This window comes from Anser cygnoides, chromosome 2 (assembly GCF_040182565.1).
Source record: "Anser cygnoides isolate HZ-2024a breed goose chromosome 2, Taihu_goose_T2T_genome, whole genome shotgun sequence".
Lineage (NCBI taxonomy): Eukaryota > Metazoa > Chordata > Aves > Anseriformes > Anatidae > Anser > Anser cygnoides.
The window spans coordinates 120,581,432-120,603,799 of record NC_089874.1 but is presented as its reverse complement, the minus strand read 5'-3'; the positions used below and the strand labels follow the sequence as shown (position 1 = coordinate 120,603,799).

The window sequence follows — 22,368 nt, the reverse complement described above, 5'->3', positions numbered from 1 at the left end:
CTCACAAGCTTCTTTAAGGTCCTAAGTATCAATTCTCAATAAGGAAGATAAAGTTTATGCCAGGTTTCACATACCTTCCACCTATGTCCATTTAAAAAATCTGTTTAGAGACATTTTCATTTTAAAATACTATGCTAGAGGTTCCTCCCCACCCACTCAAATTTTCAAAATAAGCAATTTTATCATAGATAGGAAAGAAAAAAAAGGAACTTCAAGAAACATCAGTCATTTAAATTAAGTTACTTTTCAGTTAACCCCTTTTTATTAATATCCTTCTGGTACTATAAAAATAAAACTGGAGCTTAAGACAAGAAAATAATTTAGCGGAACACGATATCACTTCTGTGTTATCTGTGGAAAGACTACCTTCTTGCTTATGTTTCAACAGAGCAAGTCTATTAAAACAAATAGTACAGTCTGAGAATTGTTCGAGTCAATTAGGTAATCCTACTAGCTTAAAGTTCTTATGTACATCATAATTATGGCTACTGGACACTGAATTTTCACAGTGCATTAGTACAATTACAACCAGTTATCACAGGTGTTTCTGCAACAGTAACACAATGGGAAGATCCATTGCTCAATGGACCTTCAATGAAAATGTGAGAGACAACAGCATAGCTGCTGAAGGTCCCATTGGTTCACTATTACTGACAGTAATGACACAACACATTACCTTGATTGTAAAGATGAGCACTAACAAGTCAACAAATGCTAGATTACTATTTGGCATGAAACATTATTCCTATTTCAGTGTCAATGTGCATATCATGTCATGTACTGAATGAAACAGGGACCTCTGTGATCACAGAATTTAGCTTGGTACACACATTCAAGGCAGTTTATGTTGAGGCTTCAAGTAACATCAGCTTGATTACAAGACACACACTATTTTATTTTATTTTTTTCCCTCACACCAGCTAATCAGTCATCTGCTTGTCTGAGTACACTTTCATCTAGCAGGATATTGTGTATTCCATACCCATCTTCAAATAAACAAACAAACGTTAAGAAACTTGAAAAAATATGCTGTCAAGCTATTAAGGGTGCCACCTGTAGGGAAAAGCAGATACTCTGAATCCTCAAAAAGCAAGGAAATCCAAACTTAAGCCCCATCTGTTTGTCCACGTACAATAATACAATTTACTGTTATTCCAATTTCCACACTGTTGTCTGTACCAATCACCAACAACCCTACTCTACCAAAAGTATCACTATACCCTCTCGGGCTCCTCTTGACCAATCTACTCTCACCCAACATTGTTGTCATTATGCTTCATCAAATGTGGTGTTAAATTGTCTCTATATATTAGGATAGAATCTGATTTAAACAGATATGAAACATATATTCCATGTGCAAGACGGAGGGAAACTAAAAACTGAGACACAAAAACCTACGCAGTTTAGAAATCTGAACTCAGAAAGCAGTCACTGCAACTGAGAAATCACTCTGTAAAAATCTGAAGGATGTATACTTAAAACCCATTTAAAGCTGATATTCTAAATTTGAAGAGCAGTGTGATGCTCACATAAAAAGCATCAAGGCTAAGAACAAGGATTAAATTAAAATTATACTTTGGAGAATATACTTGAAATGAGCAGAAATATCACCCTGGAAAACGGTAAAAGCATTCACCATGACACCTTGCAATGCACTTGAAAGCAAGCATTTTGTTCACATTGCAACAGCAGTAATTCAGGCTATTTGTCTTATTATAGATTATATTTCTATATAGGATAATTGCAAGTACAAATTAAATAGCATTAATTCCTATTAATGTATTATTAATTAAACAGTATTAATGCAAGGTCTTTAAATTTAAACTTCTTTTACTGATACTGTAGTTTTTCCCAGCTGAATGGATCTGCATTAGCTGATTTCTCTGCTCACCTCTGTTTCTTAATGCTCTCAGTTCAGGGAATCAGCTAGTCTGTGAACAAAAGCTAACCTGATACAGTATAGCTGTGTGATTTTGGCCAAGTTTTGGTGAGAAAACTGTTCAGCTGTGAAAAATCCCTTCAAGTTCAGAAAGGTGAAAGCACAGAGAGAAGTGTAGTTTTGGGGATATACACCATGCTTTGTTTTACAGTGCTGAAATGTAAGAACGACATACTTTTGCTCAGTCCAATTCTGTAGGTCTATTGCTATTCTAATTTACTAAGTATCAAATTCTTGCCCTTGTAATGGGACAAAGAAATTACTGTTTTGTGTGTTTATTTACAAAATTCAAGTGGAAATTGCATGTAGTAAAAAATCAGCAATAATCCTGATTTTTATATATATATATATATTTTATATATATATATATTCCATACTGTGATGTTTGGGAGCCTATATGTACGGAACCAGAATCTCTCATGGATTTAAGACACATTTTGTCAGAAAAACATAAAACAGTTTCCACTGCAGCGGTCCACTCCTCAGCCAGGTAAAATTGAAGAGTAGAGTACTCTGAGTTTATGTGCTGAGATTCTGTTAACTTCTGGAAGCTGCTATGATGCTGGAAAGACACTAACAGATCACTAAGCTATAGCTAAAGAAATAAATAAATAGATAGCAAGGTGCCCAAATGAATCCCTTTGTGTCTTATAGATGAGAAATAAGCTCTGTCTTCTGAGTTTATTTTTTCAACCCAAAAGACAAAGCAGAGGGACATGTAGACTGCATGTTCTGCCATGTCGATAGCTCCATTTTGTAGCTCTCAGTTTGAAAAATTCTGTCTGACTGTGGAAACTTGTGCAATATCTCCTACTGAGTGACAGCTGGGAAATAACCTACAGATTGGAAGGTCTAAGGGATACCAATGATTAATGTTACCCCTAAATGGTTTTCGTCTCAGAAACTGCTTAGACCTTACCTTGGAGACCTTCAAGGTCATGTGTTTACATCCAGGCACCCTGCCATAGACCCACCAGTGTGACCTATGTTGATCACTGTTCAGATTTTTCAGACTCAAATTGTTCAAGTCTACAAGGAAACAATTCCTTTATTCTATACTATGCATCTTTATAGTAGCATAATACTGTTTCAGAGAGGTCAAGATAAAGAGAAAAAAAATTAAAAAAGGAAGTATTGGAAGTTTTTTTTTTTATTATTTAAGAGAATGAGTCAAATGTTTAAACATGTTAAATGATTTTTGAGTTGAAAAGAAGTATTCCTCATTAAACAGTAACTAAATATATAGCATATGATGCCATTTTGAATTTTGTTAAGTCAGGCATGAAGCCCAATAAAAACTTTGAAAGATATATAGGTTTCAGTGTTAGTAAAGGACTTTCTATCAGTTAGGAATACAATAGGAATATAAATCTGGCAGCAAGTGTGTTTCTCAGAAAACAAAACAAAACAAAACAAAACACCACCACCAAAAAAAAAGAAAAATCTGATGAAAGGATGTCATTCTGCATTTTTTCTCAGAAGTTTTTTTTTTTTTTTTTTTTTTTTTGATTCTTGTAACATTAACAGTGATTGCTCTGTATATTCAACTAGAATAAAGAGGAGACTTTGGACAACTATAAAGACAGCATGGCTAAGATTTAAAATGCTACTGCATGTCTATTTACTTATTTATTTATGTTAAGTAAAGCCCACTCACAGCTCTGAATGTATTTATAGAATAGAAACAAATGTATCTAAATTTTGGATCAGTATTAAATATCTAAGCACTCTGACACTCTTAATTTTCTAGATCATGAATCAATGTTCTAGATATAAAGGATATTATCACAGAGGCACAACGTGACACAGGCACACATATCTGGGCTGAGATACACAAGATGTGCAGCATTGTACATAGTGACGACTAGAAGCATTTGGATTTTGATAATTCATACTCTTACAGGGAGGAAATATATGATGAAAACAGCATCATTTAAAAATAAATACAAAAATAAATCTGTGTCTGGACCATTTCATATTTTCAGGGTGCAACTGGATTATACTGCATTAAATACATTAACGCATCTTGTCAATGCCAGAGCTGAAACTCAGAGATGGAGTAAAACAGGCACTGGAGATATAAAAAGCAGGAGTCTCAAATCAAGTATGCACAAACCATAGCAGGTTCTGCACAGAGCATGTTACCATTGACGATGAAGAGGAAAAAGTACTCTCAGTTCTAGCGACTTTATTGAGCTGCATCATAGTTATCTGCCACGCCCTGCTTCCTCGTTACCATTCGGGAATGCAAAAGTGACGAGCCTTAAGATGTTGAGGTAACAGTTCCTCAGATTTTTTTTTTTCCTCTCAACAGTAAGCTCTCATCCTACTATATTCTGATAATTCTCCATATAATATAACTCACATAAAATTATATTTATCTCAAGAAAATGTTACCCTGTGTTTTCCCCTTATAACAGTGGGTCTCCAGGACATGCAGAACACAGTTTCATTTAACAGTTGATGATAGCTTTGGCTATGAATATTCAACACAACCTTTAACAGATGTTTTAGAAAATTCCCATCATCTGATTCCAAATGAAGCCTTCATACAGCATGCATGAAACCTGGCACTACAAGCATTTCTGAAAATCTGATTAACATTTCCTAATGACTAGAGAGTTCCCTGAATAGCTATTTCTATAGCTCTGTAATGCTAGCAAAGTCCACAAAATACCACCTCCTCTTGTGCTGAGTAGTGCTTTAAATATTTGAAATGCTCAATAGATACACAAGGGGGCTATCCACAGAATTTTAAAGTAACCAAAGTTGAAAAAATATGACCTAAGAATCTTTTCCTTCATTTTATAGACAAGTTTACCCATACTTCTTAGACTAAGCCACATACTTCATTTATAAACAAAATTGGAAGTCCTTACTATAGCACCTCACTCATTGGAAGTCCTCACTCATAGCACCTTCCAAAGACTACACAATCTGACGTTCTTTGATCATGATGTAACTGCTATACTTCGATCACTAACAAAACTAAATAAAAGTATATATAGATATATATATTTCCAAATTGATCAACAAGAAAGTTTAAACTCATAAGAAATAGAAGTACCTAGAGAACATGATAGCATGTTAATTGGGATGCTAGTACGGTTGTATAATATTCTGCCTTCATAAGGTAGAACCTTTTACCTTTATAAAAGGTAGAAAGATGACATTTCTTAGAAATAAAGCTCTGTTCATTTCAGCTGGGAACAGTAGCTACCATAAAGTACCAAGTTATCTCCAAGTCTTAAAAAGTGATTTACACTACAAATTTAATTTAAATCAGGAAACATTTTGATGGAAATTATTTTTCTTCTTCAAAATCTAGATTTTGTACTATGTACTGTTTTTAATTTGATGAAGGGAAGGGAAGGGAAGGGAAGGGAAGGGAAGGGAAGGGAAGGGAAGGGAAGGGAAGGGAAGGGAAGGGAAGGGAAGGGAAGGGAAGGGAAGGGAAGGGAAGGGAAGGGAAGGGAAGGGAAGGGAAGGGAAGGGAAGGGAAGGGAAGGGAAGGGAAGGGAAGGGAAGGGAAGGGAAGGGGGAAGGGAAGGGAAGGGAAGGGAAGGGAAGGGAAGGGAAGGGAAGGGAAGGGAAGGGAAGGGAAGGGAAGGGGGAAGGGAAGGGAAGGGAAGGGAAGGGAAGGGAAGGGAAGGGAAGGGAAGGGAAGGGGGAAGGGAAGGGAAGGGAAGGGAAGGGAAGGGAAGGGAAGGGAAGGGAAGGGAAGGGAAGGGAAGGGAAGGGAAGGGAAGGGAAGGGAAGGGAAGGGAAGGGAAGGGAAGGGAAGGGAAGGGAAGGGAAGGGAGGAAGGGAAGGGAAGGGAAGGGAAGGGAAGGGAAGGGAAGGGAAGGGAAGGGAAGGGAAGGGAAGGGAAGGGAAGGGAAGGGAAGGGAAGGGAAGGGAAGGGAAGGGAAGGGAAGGGAAGGGAAGGGAAGGGAAGGGAAGGGAAGGGAAGGGAAGGGAAGGGAAGGGAAGGGAAGGGAAGGGAAGGGAAGGGAAGGGAAGGGAAGGGAAGGGAAGGGAAGGGAAGGGAAGGGAAGGGAAGGGAAGGGAAGGGAAGGGGGAAGGGAAGGGAAGGGAAGGGAAGGGAAGGGAAGGGAAGGGAAGGGAAGGGAAGGGAAGAAGCACTATTTGACTCTTGGATTCCAAAGAAAATTCTGAGAAATATTATTGCATCATTAACTTAGCTAGTCCTAAAATCTTGTATTAACATAATAGGAATACAAGACAGATATCAAAACAGAAATGACAAGTTTCATCCTTCAGCTGTACTCAGGAGCATCATAAAAGTTTCCAATTATTTGTTTAACAGAAAATCATCCTTACAACTTTAGGCTAAGTTATCGTTTCCTATTAGTGAAGAAAAAATCTGTAGTATTAAAACATTTTCTGAAGAAAATAGGAAAAAATATTTATCCTTGAGAAGAAGCAAAATATGATTGTATTGAAAGACACAGTCCACCATACTTCATTGCTGTTGATTTAATGGAAGCTTTTACTTTATACTTTTAAAAAAATATTTTATTGTATTAAGTATAACATTCAAAATCAAGTAAATAGCTGTTAGGTGAAGAAAGGAAAGGAAGGAAGAATAGCCGCTCAATGTTCCTAAACTGTGTTTTAACTCATGATTGCCCGAAATACAATGCCTTTTTTCTTAGTATACCTTATTATGCTGTGGTTTTTTTAGCCCTTTTAGGAAACAATTTATTTAACCATTTCCTTTTTCCTCACATAATGCTGTTGCATCTATTCAGCAATTTTGTCTCTGACAGACACGAACAGGAAAAACCATATACTAAGTGCTTCAAAAGCAAGGCGTAAAAGACATCCAAGCAAAAATATTTAGAATCATGAAAATATTGGGATTATAGCCAAAAAGACCTCTGATTCAGACTCTAAGGCAGTTCCAGTCATCAATGATCCTTGTAGATCACTTTTGCTCACATATATTGGGATAATAAATGCACTATTTTCAAAAGACAGACATAAAACTAGGCATAAATATCTCAGGTGACTGTTTTTGTAAATTAACTGCTGAATCAAAAGCACAACTGAAAATGCAACTTTTCTAATTTTGAATTAAACACAGACAAAAGATTTGATGACAACTTCTTGTAACAGGTTGCATGTTTAATCCACACTTTTTTTCTCTGAGAAATAAAAACAATGTTAGACCGTTGCTGGATTTTCTGACCAAGCTGACTAAAGGATATGTTTTGCACCATTTCATGATACAAGTATAGGGTGAGAGGGCATTCAAACTCTCAGCCATCTTTATCAAAATGATTAATAGTCTTTGCAAACATGTCTAAAACTATATATATCAATAAAATATGCATATATATTTTATTAAAAGACTTTATCTACCAAAAATCCAAGCAATTCCTCCAGATTTCGTTTTTGTTTAAATTCATTCACTGCACACATTGATCTAATACTTTTAAGTAATTTAGTTTAATTTACTCCTCCTGTCTCCTAGCTGCTTTGATAACTGTTTTAATGTATATTGACTTTATAAAAGAGAACATGTATTGTTTTTACCTTTGCTTCAATTTGTTTAGTATCTGTGTTTTGAAACAAGAATTTGATTTTGCTCTTCCCGTCATCTGAAGAACCTTTGAGCTGGGAAAACTTGTACCTCCAAAGTACAGCCTAGAGGAAAAAAAAAAAAAAAAAGCACAAGCAAGTCAGTGTACTTATTATGGTAAACTGTAATAGAAACAGCTGATCTCCTTCTAGGGGAACTTTCAACCTCCCAGTGGTACATAATTAAACCAACTGAATATTACATATGAATGTAGCATACTTTAGCAGTGTCTGATTGAGATCAGTCAGACTACATTTGTGAAATGTACTCTGAAATCCCTTTAACTATATTTAATCCAAATCTGTCACGCCAGAAGCCAAAGATTTTTCCTCTGAAGATCTGTGGATTCCCCGAGCCATCTGAAGCAATAACCTGTCACAAAATTCCTCTTTTTCTTTTCACAGGAATAATGTTATTAATAATAATAATCTAGTTGTATTTCCATAAAGTATATATCAAATTAAAAACAAATATCATATTTAAAATGACAAATAACAAAAGGAAACCTTGTAATGAGAAGTCATTTTCAGTTTACTTATGAAATCTCTGATCAGAAATTTAAGCAGATCATAAATTCTAAACATTAGTGGCCATTCAAGTCCTTAAATTATTAATTGCATTGCGTCATGTTGAAAAAAACACAGATTTCTCTACAGAATAAACATAGAATTAAAATATATATATAATTTATCTAGAAAAATGTCTGTTTATTATATATAATGTGGATTTACATAGAAAAACTGCTTTTCAAACTCTATTTTGTCTAGAAGTGGCAATGAGCTGTTTATTATAAATACTTTCAGCCTCATTAAAAGATATTTTCTCCTGCAGGTATTTTGAAGCAGTAGCATTTTTCATTGTGATTTCAGTATTATTTCACATAATTATAAGGTCATCCTCACTCATATTGTGCTGCTGCTTTTAGGAGACATTAATTTCACATGCATTGGACTTTATTTATTTTATTCTTTTGCTGCTGGTTTGTAAGTAAATGAATTCCTTTCAGTGGCTTAGCATGAGACTTCCATCTCTGTCTTTTGACTATATGTATTAAATGATTTAATATATAGTTGATATTGAACAGAATATGAGAGAGGTCAAATTCTCAACTTTCCTGAGCACAGGAAGGTCCCTTTGCTTCAGGATGTGTTGATTTCTTTATGCTAATAAGCTGCAAAAATCTCCAACATGCATCAAGTTAAAGTTTGCTACATTTATAATCGTCTAAGTAGATGGAGGAGGCGGGGAAAAGGGACAATATCTTAACTGTGTACAGTACACAATGCAAGATTTATTTTCCAGTAGTTGAAATTGAAGTTTGTAATTGTATATAACAAAAATTCTGTGTATATTTGTCCGTTTATAGTAAAAAAATAAGCTCAGCACCGCTTTCGTTCTCCACGTGTATGTGACGGGTGAGCTCTCATCTACCATAAACAGAGTTAAAGACATTCTGTTTCAGATAAACTAGAGGAATTTGGCAACTTATGTGAAACTATATCATATTTGTTTGATTTGCTGTCCTCCTGAGCACACCACTCTGTGCTACTGCGAACAGAATAGCTTCCTTGATCTCTAAATGTGTGCAATTCCTTTCAGCTGGTTTAATAATGACATTTGTTTATGTGCTGTGGATAATGAGTTTAAAAAACAAACAAACAAACAAAAAACAGTATACCACTCAGGTGGTTATACTTCCTACCTACATAGTAACCTCTATTTTTACGGGCCTATGTTACTCCACAAATCTTGTCAGAAAATCAAGACTACATCCTTTCCACAGGAACACCAAAGCTATTTAAGCATGTCATTTCCTAAATGAGAAACATAAAGGTCAATGATCATCTCTTTATCTCAGGAGAACCACAAAGAAATGTACTAATCCCTTTCTCTTTGCTGATGTATGGGGAGGCCAGGAGAGAGGTGCAGTTGTAACAAGGATCCTCAGTTGGGCAGTCAAAATCCTGGGGTACCTGGCCTATTCTAATTCAGATTACGTCTGAGTGAAAATGAAGGATGCACAGAACTGCCACACTTTTGCATTTCCCATGTAATTTTGCTACTCACTTCATTTGCTACTCACTTCACTCAGATGACAGAGAATCATAGTCATACCAAACCACAGGCATGGTTCAGGAACACATTTCAGTTTATGCATAATTTGAGTATTGAGTCCTACTTAGCAATGGCTTTTAAGTACATTGCAAAATCAGGCTTGTAGTGTGGAGGGACAAAATCCTTCTAGAGACTACTCCCAACAAGATTGCACTTCTTACTTCAGGATATCAAAACAAGTTCCGAGAACTGACATCTCAACAGCATACTTTGCAAAGAGTATTAAACCCTCTTCATCTAAAGTGTAAAGATTAAAAAGGCCATTGACTATGCATGAAATCATTCAGAAATGAAAGAACTATCTGTTTCTTTTGAGTGGTCTTCAACAAATTGCACACATTTTTTTCCAAAGACACCCACATGAGGGAGGAACCTTTTTATAAAAATAAGATTGGGGAAAATGCTGTGAGTTTTAAGTTATTAAGTCAGGAAAACAACATATTTGTAACACTAAAACGAGTCATCCTGCCTATTTCTTTTGTTCTAGAGAGAGAATTTCTGAAGGACAATTCCTTCATCCTGGTTTGAACTGGGATGAATAGTATTCATCCCAGTTCCTCCTGATACACTCTGGATGTGTATGCACCTCTTTGTTACATCAGAAATGTAAAAAGTAGCTTAAACTAGATGTCCAAATTCTAGCTAGCTAAAGTGAGGTGAATTAATTAAGCATATATTCAGTAAGACCCATTTAACTACTGAGAAGCTAAATGCTGTGCTGCATGGCCAGAACTGCACATTTCATGTGTAAAAGACGTACAAGATGCAGAATGATGTGACCCAGCAGTCAGACCACTCTTAAAACGTGGTACATTAGGGAACCCTGTGTTACTTTCTCTTGTGGTTTCATGTGTTCATTTTTAAGACCTGTTTGTTTTTTTTCATTACTGCAAAATGCTCAAGCAGTGAACAGGGATTAGACCTACCCTTTTTCAGTGACTACCTCATAGTGACAAACTATAAAGAAGAAGCAAGACCTACATGCCTAAATGCCCAGTTTCACAGAGATGTGCAAATACATTGCTGACATAAACACGAGAGGCAGAGTTTCACATTCTGTTATTTTTCATGTTTCCTATGGTCTTATTTCAGTGTCACAGTGCTCATTGTGACTGCTTTGAATACTAATTTTAAAGGCTAATTCTCCTGCATAAGGAATACACATCCCTGGGGATACTGGTCTATACCACTGGATGATTTTTCCATGTTTTTGAGCATCACAATTCTTCAGAACTGTTTGCTAAGTGCTTGCCTCAGAGAATTAAATTAGGTTGAATTAATTTTGTACAAATATATATATTTATGTATAGACTGACTTTTGAGCAATAAGTACATTTGTAAAACATGTTGGCTTTTTGAAAAATTATCAAAGAAATGAAGCGTGTGTCATATAAATTATTCTTAAATCAGTTTTTATGAATCATTTGTAATGGAAGTATTTAGTGGTCTGAATGTGTGTTGTTACTGAGCTCAACACTTTATAATACATTCTGACAGGGTTTCTTTTAGTTAATAAAAATAGCCTGTTCCTTTCTTTGTAAAATCTTCAGTAATTGTGCACATAGCCTACATCACTAAGAGTTTTTTACAGGACTGTGTATACTATTTTTAAGAAGCAGAGTATTTCGTTCACCCTGAAATAAATTTAACATGTGAACCAAGTGGCAATTCATTTCAAAGCACAAACTATAGTGTTTTTTGGTTTTTTTTAAAGAGTCTTTGGTGAATGCTGACATCAACTGCTAGTGAGGACCCTGAGACACCTCTGAAGTCAAGGCACAAAATCTTATCATGTCTTGATGGAGGTTGATGATAAGGACTCAATATATACTATTTATCAGTATGCCTTAGTTCCCTTTGAAAGGGAAATCTCAGCCTGTGATTAGAGACAGAACTTATCAGTAACAGTAAGCACTCTGATTTAGACACTGGAGACTGAGATTATTGTATATACTGAAAATACTATCAGCTTCACAATTTGAATACATCCATTATGATCATGGAAAATATGACAAAGTTACATCCATGTATGGAGAGAAATGCATTGTAAGACAATCCCATTGAGCCAATATGGTATGCAGCATGCGTAACATTGAAAATAACCAAAAGAGATACATACTTTCCCCAACTGTTACTCATAGATCACTTAGGCTGCATTTTACATTTTATAACACTTGAAAAAATTAATCTCAAAGAATATAAGAATGTAATGCAAACAGATGAACAGTGCAGAAGAGCTGACAAATTAGGTGTAAGACCTCTCATCAGTTGATATTGCATTACTGTAATCAAAAAAATCATCAAAAAGTGATATCTTCATTGAAATTAATAGGATTTTTGTTTATTTATTTATTTATTTATTTATTGGACATACTTGGGACCAAGATTCTCCACGATAACATTTTAATGAGAAATATTTTATTTACAAATAATTATTTAGGACTTATTTACTCTAGTATTTGTAGTAAAATTACTATTACTTTCTGCAAGTATTATTTTGTTACAATTACCCAAGGATGTTCTCTGCCTGCATATTTTTGTTTTATAGATAGGACATCAATGCAATACAAAAATGGTACATGGAAGAAAAGCTGTTGACTTCAGTACCCATAACAGTTTGCTGTAGTTCTCCACAGTCACAGAGATGAAGGGAAATTATGTTGTTTCTTTTCCTAGCACTGGTGCTAAATCTAGAACACATATTCTGCAAGGGACCTCAGAAAATATTTTCATGACTGTATCACATGACAGTTTGCTACTCATTGCTGTCATTTCAGAATGCTGAACTAAACTGCATTTTAAATTTTGATGAGATATCACTTTTTCTGAAGATACAATGAAAGAAAATTGGTTCTCTAGATAATTGTACCACAAAACTGTGAAATGCATCTTTATATAGGTACGATTGGGAATGTTGGTTAGTTTTCGGTTTTGTTTTTGGTCAAGGGGCTTAAGTTACCCTACACAGCGACTGAATTACCAAATAAAAAAATAAATATCCATCTTTGTATTTTTATTTGCCATACTCCAAGGAATATACATAGAAATTGGACTGCCTGCCTAGTCCGTGACTCCGTAATAGATATATGATTTAACAAGGATATACTAACATGCATTTTGCATCAGCACCTGGGAAGAAAAGCTATATTTTGTCAATACGAGAGTCTCCAACCGGAACAGAATTAATTTATGTCCTATGGCTTCATTGAAGTTTATTGCCAAAGTATTTTACCTCTTCTATATTGGATTATGCACTGTGAACCAGTTCTGTTCTTGCAAGAAGTCAATGTACACTTACTGAGCTCATGAAATAGTTTTTGCACTTTACACTGCAACTGCATCATTTCACCTGTCAATGTGCATCACCAAATATGGATTTTCTCTGGACTCTTCATTGACATGAATAATAAAGTTTTTATTATGTAGTAGCAAAAGAAGTTTGGTCTTCAGTAGGATGCTTGGAAACAAACTGGAAGTCTGTCAGTATTTTAAAATGGCTAGAAAGCTACATCTCAGACCACCTATAAATGATGAAGTAAATAAAGAAACAAGCTTTATTAAGAGAGTGAATTTCAGAGGTCACTTTTCAGATGCTAGTTTTAATAAAGAATTTGTTGTCTCTTCCTTCATATCTTCACAAACTGGAGCTGTATTTTCCACCACTGCCTTCTTTTTTCTTGACACTCTCACTGATTAAGTCATGCTTACCTTCAGCTTTCTAAGGCAAACTTTTATACTGTGTATGTTACAGAATTATTCTAGATTTCAGTGGACACCTTTCAAGCTATTTTTTTTTTCTCATCTGACTAAGATAAATGATACTCCTACAAGTCAAACTAAATCAAGTGCAGATGCCCTGTGGATCTCTATTTTCAAGAATAAAAGTAATTGGGTCTTTGATCACCTGGGATACACCTTAATTTGGCTATTTGTCTCATATCTAATTGAGAAAGATTGCATCCTTGCAAAGTGACACTTTGGTCATACTGACAGCAGCAGTAGGGAACTGAAGGAAACTGAGCAGGATTAAGATCTCGGTCATGCTCAGTTCTGCTGTGTTGCCAGTCTCTGGAGAGTGTCTTACTTCAAAAGAATTATGGTCCAAGGCAATTTCCTTTGTCAACTACTGTGGCTTTATAACTGTAAGGGGAAAGAAAAAGGAGGATGCAGAGGATAAAGAATAAAAATGAGACAAAGGAAAACAGCAAGAAAGTCATCCCTGATAAAATAACTGGCTCTGTCAATTACTGAAGTTACATTGAATGTTAAGACTATAGTTTATTTGCTTAGTACTGATGGATGATCTACCAACATTTGTTTGTTTGTCTCTTAGGTATGAAACATGACTGTATGAACTATGCTTGACTGCTTATATCAAAGCTATAGTAGCTGTTTATTCAGCATTTCAATTTCTAAGTCTGGAATAAATATTTGTTCACAAGAGTTACATTATTAAATCTTTAACCTGAAGTGAGCCTGGTACCCTTCTGTCTTCTCTATTTATGAACATTGTTTGTAAAAAATCAAGTTTTGTTTTTGTTTTTTTTTTTACACATTTTTATTTCAATATGTGGTATGTATATTAGCTGAATGAAGGGACAGACATTCAGGTATGTATCCTTAGAAAAGATGGTTTGCTCCTACCGAAATTCAAAGAAATTCTGTTCTATGTTACATAGTAGACATTTTCTATGAAAAAAAAAAAAAGAAAAAAAAAGATATTTGCAATGCTCTTTATTGTTTACAGTGTATTCTCTTTTTTGATTAAGTGTGTAACGTGTTTGAGAGAAAAGGGAAACAGGTACATTGAGCTTTGTTGATATGCAACTTGTGGGCCATTATGCAGCCTTTTGTTACTTTGTTCTAGCATCATCATATAATTCAGCAGCACTTTAATTTATTTTCAGTCCTTTAAGGCATGATTTTTTTCTCTTCTGACAAATGTGCATTTTTGACTGCCACATTAATGAGCAGTAAATGTGATGGAGTGCAGACAGCACTTTGCATAGGTAGGTACATCGTACTCTACACTCACATAAACACAAACTTTTTTACAAGATATGATATAAATATGCAAAGTATGGAGAACAAATGTAATGAATATGTCAGTTTAAACAGAAATATATTTAATATTATATATATATAATATATATATGTATATATACATGTCTATGTATATACACCAGCACACATCTATGGTTGGAGAGTAGCCAATTTTTGTGAGAATCATGTCAAAAATAAGTTAGCGAATGCCACATGAGTAAGTACTTTTACACATTGTATCACCTTCAGAATAGTAGTTAGATGAACTTCTGTTCTGAACAAGTCTTAGGCTTTTGGATCTATCGATCTATCCATGTCCATCCTCAATTGTTGAGGTGGCTACACTCGCACAAAACCTTATTCTTAAAACACTTATCATAGTCTATGTATATGTCCATACCTAACATAAACCATCACAAAGAATTTCATTTGGTCATTATAACATTGGGGTCTACATAGAATCGTGGAACTATCAAACAACTTTGGTTGGAAGGGACCTTAAAGATCATCTAGTTCACACCCCTGCCATGGCGAGGGATGCCACCCACTAGGTCAGGTTGGTCAAGACCCCATCCAACCTGGCCTTGAACACTTCCAGGTACGAGGCATCCACAGCTTCTCTGGGAAACCTGTTCCAGTGCCTCTCCACCCTCTGAGTAAAGAATTTCCTCCTAACATCTAGTTTAAATCTTCCCTCTTTTAATTTAAAACCATTCCCCCTTGTCCTGTCATTGTCTGCCTAAGCAAAAAAAAATTGCTTTCCATCTTTTTTAAAGCCCTCTTTAAGTACTGAAAAGCTTCAATGAGGTCTCCCTGGAGCCTCCTCTTCTCCAGGCTGAAATTCCCCTGCTCTTTCAGCCTTTATTCATCAGCAAGGTGCTCCAGCCTCTGTTGAAGCAGCCCAGGATGCAGTTGGCCTTCTGGGCTGCAAGCGCACACTGCTGGCTCATGTCGAGCTTTTAATCCACCAGAACCCCCAAGTCCTTCTCTGCAGGGTGGTTCTCAATGAGTTCTTCTCCCAGTCTGTACTCCTGTCTGGGATTGCTCTGACCCAGGTGCAGCACTTTGCACTTTGCCTTGTTGAACCTCATTAGGTTCACGTAGGCCTACTTCTCCAACCTGTCCAGGTCCCTTTGGATGGCATCACTGCCTTCTGTTGTATTGACTGCACCACCCAGCTTAGTGTCATCAGCAATCTTGCTGAGGGTACACTCGATCCCGCTGTCTATGCCATTGACAAAGACATTAAACAGTACTGGTCCCAGGACAGACCCCTGAGGGACACCACCTGCCTCCAGCTGGACATAAAGCCATTGACTCTGGGTGCAGCTTTCAAGCCAATTCCTTATCCAGTGACTGGTCTACCCATCAAAACCGTACCTCTCCAATTCGGAGATCAGGATGTCATGTGGTACCATGTCAAGGCTTCATGCCTTGCACAAGTTCAGGTGGATGACATCAGTCAGTCTTCCCTTGACAACTGACGAAGTTACTCCATCATAGAAGGCCACCAGATTGGTCAGGCATGATTTGCCTTTGGTGAAGCCATGCTGGCTGTCTTGGATCACCTCTTTGCACTTGCCTTGACATTGCTTCCAGGAAGATCTGTTCCTTGATTTTCCCAGGCACAGAGGTGAGGCTCACCAGTCTGTAGTTCCCCAGGTCCTCCTTTATACCCTTTCTAAAAATGGGAGTGGTTTCTCTTTTTCCAGTCACCAGGGACTTCATCCAACTATTGGGACTTTTCAAATATGATGGCATCTGCATCATCCAGTTCCCTCAGGACGCTGGGTTGCATGTCATCAGGCCCCCTGTTCATTTTAATCAGGTGGTCTCAAATCTGCTCTTTGCTTACAGTAGGAGACTTTGCTCCCCCAGACTTCATCTACAGGTTCAATCATGATAAATATATAGTGATTATGTGCCATGATTTTGAATTACTTTAAGATACTGTAAGGTCAGAGTTAAAGTCAAGTATTATGTACAGGCAAATTCTTGGGTGCCTCTGACCATTGTAGTAGTTTCCATTGTACCACGCTTCTTCCCTTCATCATCCATACTACGAAATAGAAGATGCTTGGTGCAGAAGTCTTTGTGAGACAGTCTACCTCTGACACTCTCGAGGAGTAACTGAATGCTAATTGAAACCAATAACTGGAATGACTGACAGACAAGCTGGAAAAAGAAAAAAAAACATAAAGCATGCCTCAAATACTGTTGTGGCATTTCCTTCCTGATGATGAGTGCAGCTTAGTAATGTTCTAAGATACAAAGCAAGGAATCTAAACGAGGATGTGCCAGCTCAGCCTCACCATATTTAAATCCAGAAAAAATACATATGTATAGATCCACATACTTTGCAGATAGAATGAATTAAGAGTAATGGTAAATGGTGAAAATATAAAGTCACAGAATCACGGAATGGCCAAGGTTGGAAGGGACCTCTGAAGATCATCTAGTCCAACCCCCCTGCTGAGCAGGATCACCTAGAGCATGCTGTGCAGGATGGCATCCAGGCAGGTTTTGAATATCTCCGGAGAAGGAGACTCCACAGCCTCTCTGAGCAACCTGTTCCAGTGCTCTGTCACCCTCACATTAAAGAAGTACCCTCTTATATACAGCCGGAACCTCCTGTGCTTCAGTTTGTGCCCATTGCCTCTTGTCCTGACACTGGGCACAACTGAAAAGAGACCGTCTCCATCCTCTTGACACCCTCCCCTCAGATATTTATACACATTGATGAGGTCTCCCTTCAGTCTTCTTTTTCCAGGCTAAACAGGCCCAGTTCTCTCAGCCTGTCCTCGTACAACAAGTGCTCCAGTCCTCTAATCATCTTAGTAGCCCTCCTCTGAACTTGATCCAGTAGTTCCATGTCCCTCTTGTACTGGAAAGCCAGTTTATGATAATGATTCTGATGATATAATAAATGTTTCTACGATTTTATGATTCTAATTGTTGCAACTGGTAAGTCCGCCCTGGAGGTTTTCTCTTCATATTAGCCAGACTATTTTTTCTATTATTCAGATGATTTTCTTCAGAGTATGTTAGATTAAGAATTTTTAAAACATCAACACTAATTTTATCAATCTGATTTCTTCAAGACTAGTTATCTCAGCTGTCATTTAACAGTGGAAGTCTCATTTTAGACGTAACTGGTTGATACTTATTCTTGAGAATGCTAAGAAATGTCATATAGGTTTATAGAAAAGGTCCATCCTATAGAAAAGATCCCCATATCTTGTTCTTGAGAATGATCACAAACCAACATGTGGGGAAGAGTAAAAGGAAGGAATGCCTATACAGTATCTCCTTCTAACTCACTTGCAACTTCCAAAGATCTGCAACTCAGAAGATTTCATAAAACTAATGTTGCTTGTCCATTTAAAGATAGTCTGATTTAATGATCTGTCCTTCAAGTGACTTGTCCAAGACCCCTTCATCTTCATTAAAATATTTTGTAACTGTAATAGTATTCTGCAAAGAGTAAAAGCTGGACTGAATGAGTTACCTGACGTTGAACTCTAAAGTCTATATAATATGGCTTAAAGTTCAGCACTAACTCAAAGAGGAGAAGTTGAATTTGGTATGAGTAATGGGAAAACAATAGAAGTGAACATGTAGCAAAAGAGTCATAACTGCTACTGGCAGACAATTTATTCAGATGTTCTATTTTTAGGTGTATTTTGGGAGTGATTAAATCCATGACCTAACACGATTTCTGTACTACAGTGACTTATGAAAGATAATAGTTTGTACATTTTTTTCCAAATATTAAGTGTAAAAAGCCACACAATTTATAAGCAATTGGATGTAATTTTTTTTTCTTCTATCATGACCAGTATGATATTTTAAGTAGCATTTTTGTCTTTAATCCCAAGGTTGTTAATTCATGTGAAAATTGCTAGGACATTCATACAGTCTTAATTTACAGATGGATATGTATGTATTCATATGATATTGATAATTTAATTAAAATTTTATTCATGTTTTCCTTGTCCTACAAACTGGTTTCCATTTTTCATTTTTTTTCACTTCTTTATTGCAAAGCAATTTTGAACTCCTGCTTTATATGAACTCCTTCACAGGTGGAGAAATACTATTTTTAATTTATGTAACTAAATATTTCTAGTTTATATTTCAGTTTACATGCATTTAGCAGTACTGTTAAACAACATTACCAGCCAAGACACAACCACAACCTACACCTGCCATCATGATAATGAAGATATGTAAACAAATTTTTGGCTCAGAAAATTGCACTCTTTATCTTTCCATAAAATGATGGAGAGTACGTAATGGTTTTCCTATTTAGGTACTCATTAAAATGGATTAGTATGTGGCATTTCTCTGGTATGTGTGCTAACAGATCATGCATTTTTAACACAGTGCCTTTATCACAAGCTGTGCTCTCTGCTTGCCTGTTTTTCTGTATCAAAGAAAAACAAAACAAACCCTGAAACCATCAAGATTCCCTGTGTACTGATGCCTAAGCTTTACAAGCATTAGTTTCTCCCTCCATGCAGGAAAGTAAAACCCACTTTTATAAGAAAAACTAGCAAGCAGTAAAGCGATATTTATTTTATCAGTATCAAATACAAGCAAGAAAAACAGAGAAAATGTGGACTGCATGGGTGGAAAACGTGGAAGGAAAACTAGGAGATAAGTGTAACCTAGAAAAATGGGATTTTTTTTTTTCCAGTGGAAATCACTTGTGCTGCAACATACAGCTCCTTTTCTTTGGATGAATTTGACAGATCAGCAGGAGTCCCCTGCTCCTCCCTTCAGTCTGTATGGAAGTGCAGTGATTAAGTGGTACCACCTGAGAGAGATTGTTAAGGCTGGTTTAGGTCCAACAAGTGTTTTATGGGCTATTATCCACTGCAATGGTAGAAAGTGAGAAGAAGGAGGACCAGTACAGTCTGTCAATTGCAGATGATGCACTACTCTTTCTCTTGCTGCAACAGTCCATTCACTACAACAAAAAATGTCTTTCCTCCTATTTGTGAAGTATTGTATCCTCGTCCCTTCTGTCCACATAATGCCTATGAAGTCCTTCCCATCCCAAAGGAAATTCCACCACACATCTGCTACCCTTTCACACCCAGGTTAAACCTCTTTCAGATTCTGTAAACATGTACTGCTTCAATAGTATTTAGATCTCAAAATCCCACTAAATATGGTTAGTGCCTGACTTAAAATTTCAGAACTTTTTGGATGCCAAGCTTGGATGCCACCCCAGAAGGATCAGCTTCATTCTGTGGTTTCATGACTTTAAAGACAAGGGGGAGAGGAAACTGAGTAAAATTGACTCATATTTTTATAATGCATTAAGATCCTTCCTCAAGTTTGAGAGACCTGGAAGATGGAAAATTCCTTCTTAGCTTTTCTCTGGTTGTCATCAAGTGACCAAAGCTTCATTCCAGTTGTCTTGCATTGTGGATCTTCTGATACTTTGTTGTGCACTGTGGTTTTAGTTTGAGAAGGGACGAAAGTATTGTTTCTACCAGGTAGGGTTGAAACACTACCTAGCTACCTAGTCAGATCTCTTCTGGCTTGAAGTGGAAGTTAGATGGCAATTTTTTGAAGCATTTATTTTAGTGTTGGAGTTCATCATGTATTTTTAATAATACCCATGTGAGCTGGTGGGGGAGCATGGGGCAGCAAGAAGAGGAGGGCAGAACAGCTAAGTGCAAATCTGTTGTCAAAGCTAACAATTGCTTCAGTGTTTCAGTAGTCAATTTTAATACATGAAATACTGTTCTGCTTTTTGCTATCAAATAATAATAATAAAAAAGTATTTGGCAAAGAAGAGCAAAGGAGAATCTGTATTATAAATAATATTGTTCAGTAAAATGATGTCTCCAGAAATCTTGTATGACTGGAAAGACATAGAGACTTATTTAAGAAAGCAGCACACTGAACTTACTAGATCCTTACTAGAGCTTTTTTCTATATCTGGAAATCCACTGTACATTTCCTGAGGACATACTGAAGGAGTACCACACCATTCAGCCATGCTTACATGTATAAAGGCAATTGTGCTTGTACTTTGCAACTTTAAATTTGGTCTGTGTTTGTACTGTAGATAACGTCTTCAAAAGTCTTACCAGAATCAGAGCTGTGCAAGAGCTTTAGAGGAGACGCAAATCACCTTCATACAAAAGCATTGCTATAGTATTACTGGAGAGTGGGGGGAAACCTATACAATCTTTTTTGAACTACTGTACTTTATTTCTGTTGCACTGATCTTTTATGTAATTCCTCCGAAGTTGACAGTCACGTATTCCACTGATGAAGCATACAAGACTGTTTGCTTGATAAATATATATATATACATACAAGAATTTGAATTTCAAATTCACCACACCTTGTGCAAACAGCAGATTGAAGTGGGAAGAATAAAGTGCTGATCAATGGACTAACATGTTCAGAAGGATTGACTTAAGCTATAGGATAGGAGCATGTACTGGAGAGACAAGGGTATTTTTAACAATTGCTAGTGGGAACTGTCACCTACAGAATCTCCAATGAAAACAGGAACTGAAGAGAAGTGGAACTCAGAAAAAAATATTTCATGTTCTTCCATATCAGCAGTGTCTAGTAGTGTCTAGGCTGCAGCAATACAACCTGATTACATTTCAGTATTTTTTAGCAATTAGTGCAAATGCAAACATACTTAGGTCATCAGTGATTTTACCGAGATTTGGACCTGCATTAATATAATGTAGAAATTGATGGCATATTAATCACTTGACATAGCAAATTGTTTCACCAATTGTACAGAGCATTTTTAGGGCTGTTAGGAAAAACATGAGATATATAGGCAGTGGTTGAATTGAATGGCTGTCCTTTCTGGATTCTGCACAATGCTGATAGAGGAGTCAGGCAGTAGAAGTATACTTCAACACAGACATTTGTATGATTATATTTCTCTTTTTTACAGACAACTGAAGAAAAATGTCTAAAAATATATATATTGGGAATTGCTGTAATAACACACATACTCATGCAACAGGAAAACAGAAAGGTTCTTTTTAAAGCTTATATATCACCTTGAATCCAAGCAGATTATTTCCTCTCAAAAACCAGGACGCAACAGTGGAAGAAATATCAAACTGAATCAGTCTGGGCTTTCATGTGAAATTAAAGAATGAAGACTTTGTCTCAGGTTGACATTGGTATTGACTTTTCAGTAACGCACATAACAGAATACAACTTCTCACATCATTTAGAAAATCACCCCAAGTTTAAACTAAAGCACAAGAGTTGACATAAGATGATCCATTACAACAGTAAAAAGAAATATATTTTAAGGACGTACTATTTATCCCAAATTATATGAAATTAGGAGGAATTATAGTAACATAATGTAAAAAAATCCTAGACCTTTACCTTTGTGGCAGCATCAAAACAGACAAAGCCCATGCTGAAGTCAATGGTAAGTCCCATAAGATGACTCTCCAAAACACAGGCATATGTCTTGCACTGTAAAAGGAAAATCAGAGAAGGCAGTTAACATAGAACATATTTCTTCAATTTCTTTCTAGAACCGGAATTTCTTTGTCTTTGTTTTAATGCACATATATCTCAAAATTAATATCTGGAAAAAAAAAGTCATTTGTGTGTAAATAGGCAAATTTACTGCAGGTATATCTTATATCAGACAATTTATATCAGTGATGAA

General features: G+C 36.3%; 1 protein-coding gene across 2 annotated transcripts in view; it reads right to left on the bottom strand.

The window, feature by feature from the left end:
• Positions 1-22,368, bottom strand: part of SNTG1 (syntrophin gamma 1) — a 371,706-nt gene that overhangs the window by 7,936 nt on the left and 341,402 nt on the right. For both annotated transcript variants that reach the window (XM_048072405.2, XM_066992987.1), the window contains 2 exons: positions 22,077-22,169; positions 7,481-7,591 (listed from right to left, as the gene is read on the bottom strand). In XM_048072405.2, the coding sequence (XP_047928362.1) occupies positions 7,481-7,591; positions 22,077-22,169 (204 nt within the window). The remainder of the gene's footprint in view (positions 1-7,480; positions 7,592-22,076; positions 22,170-22,368) is intronic.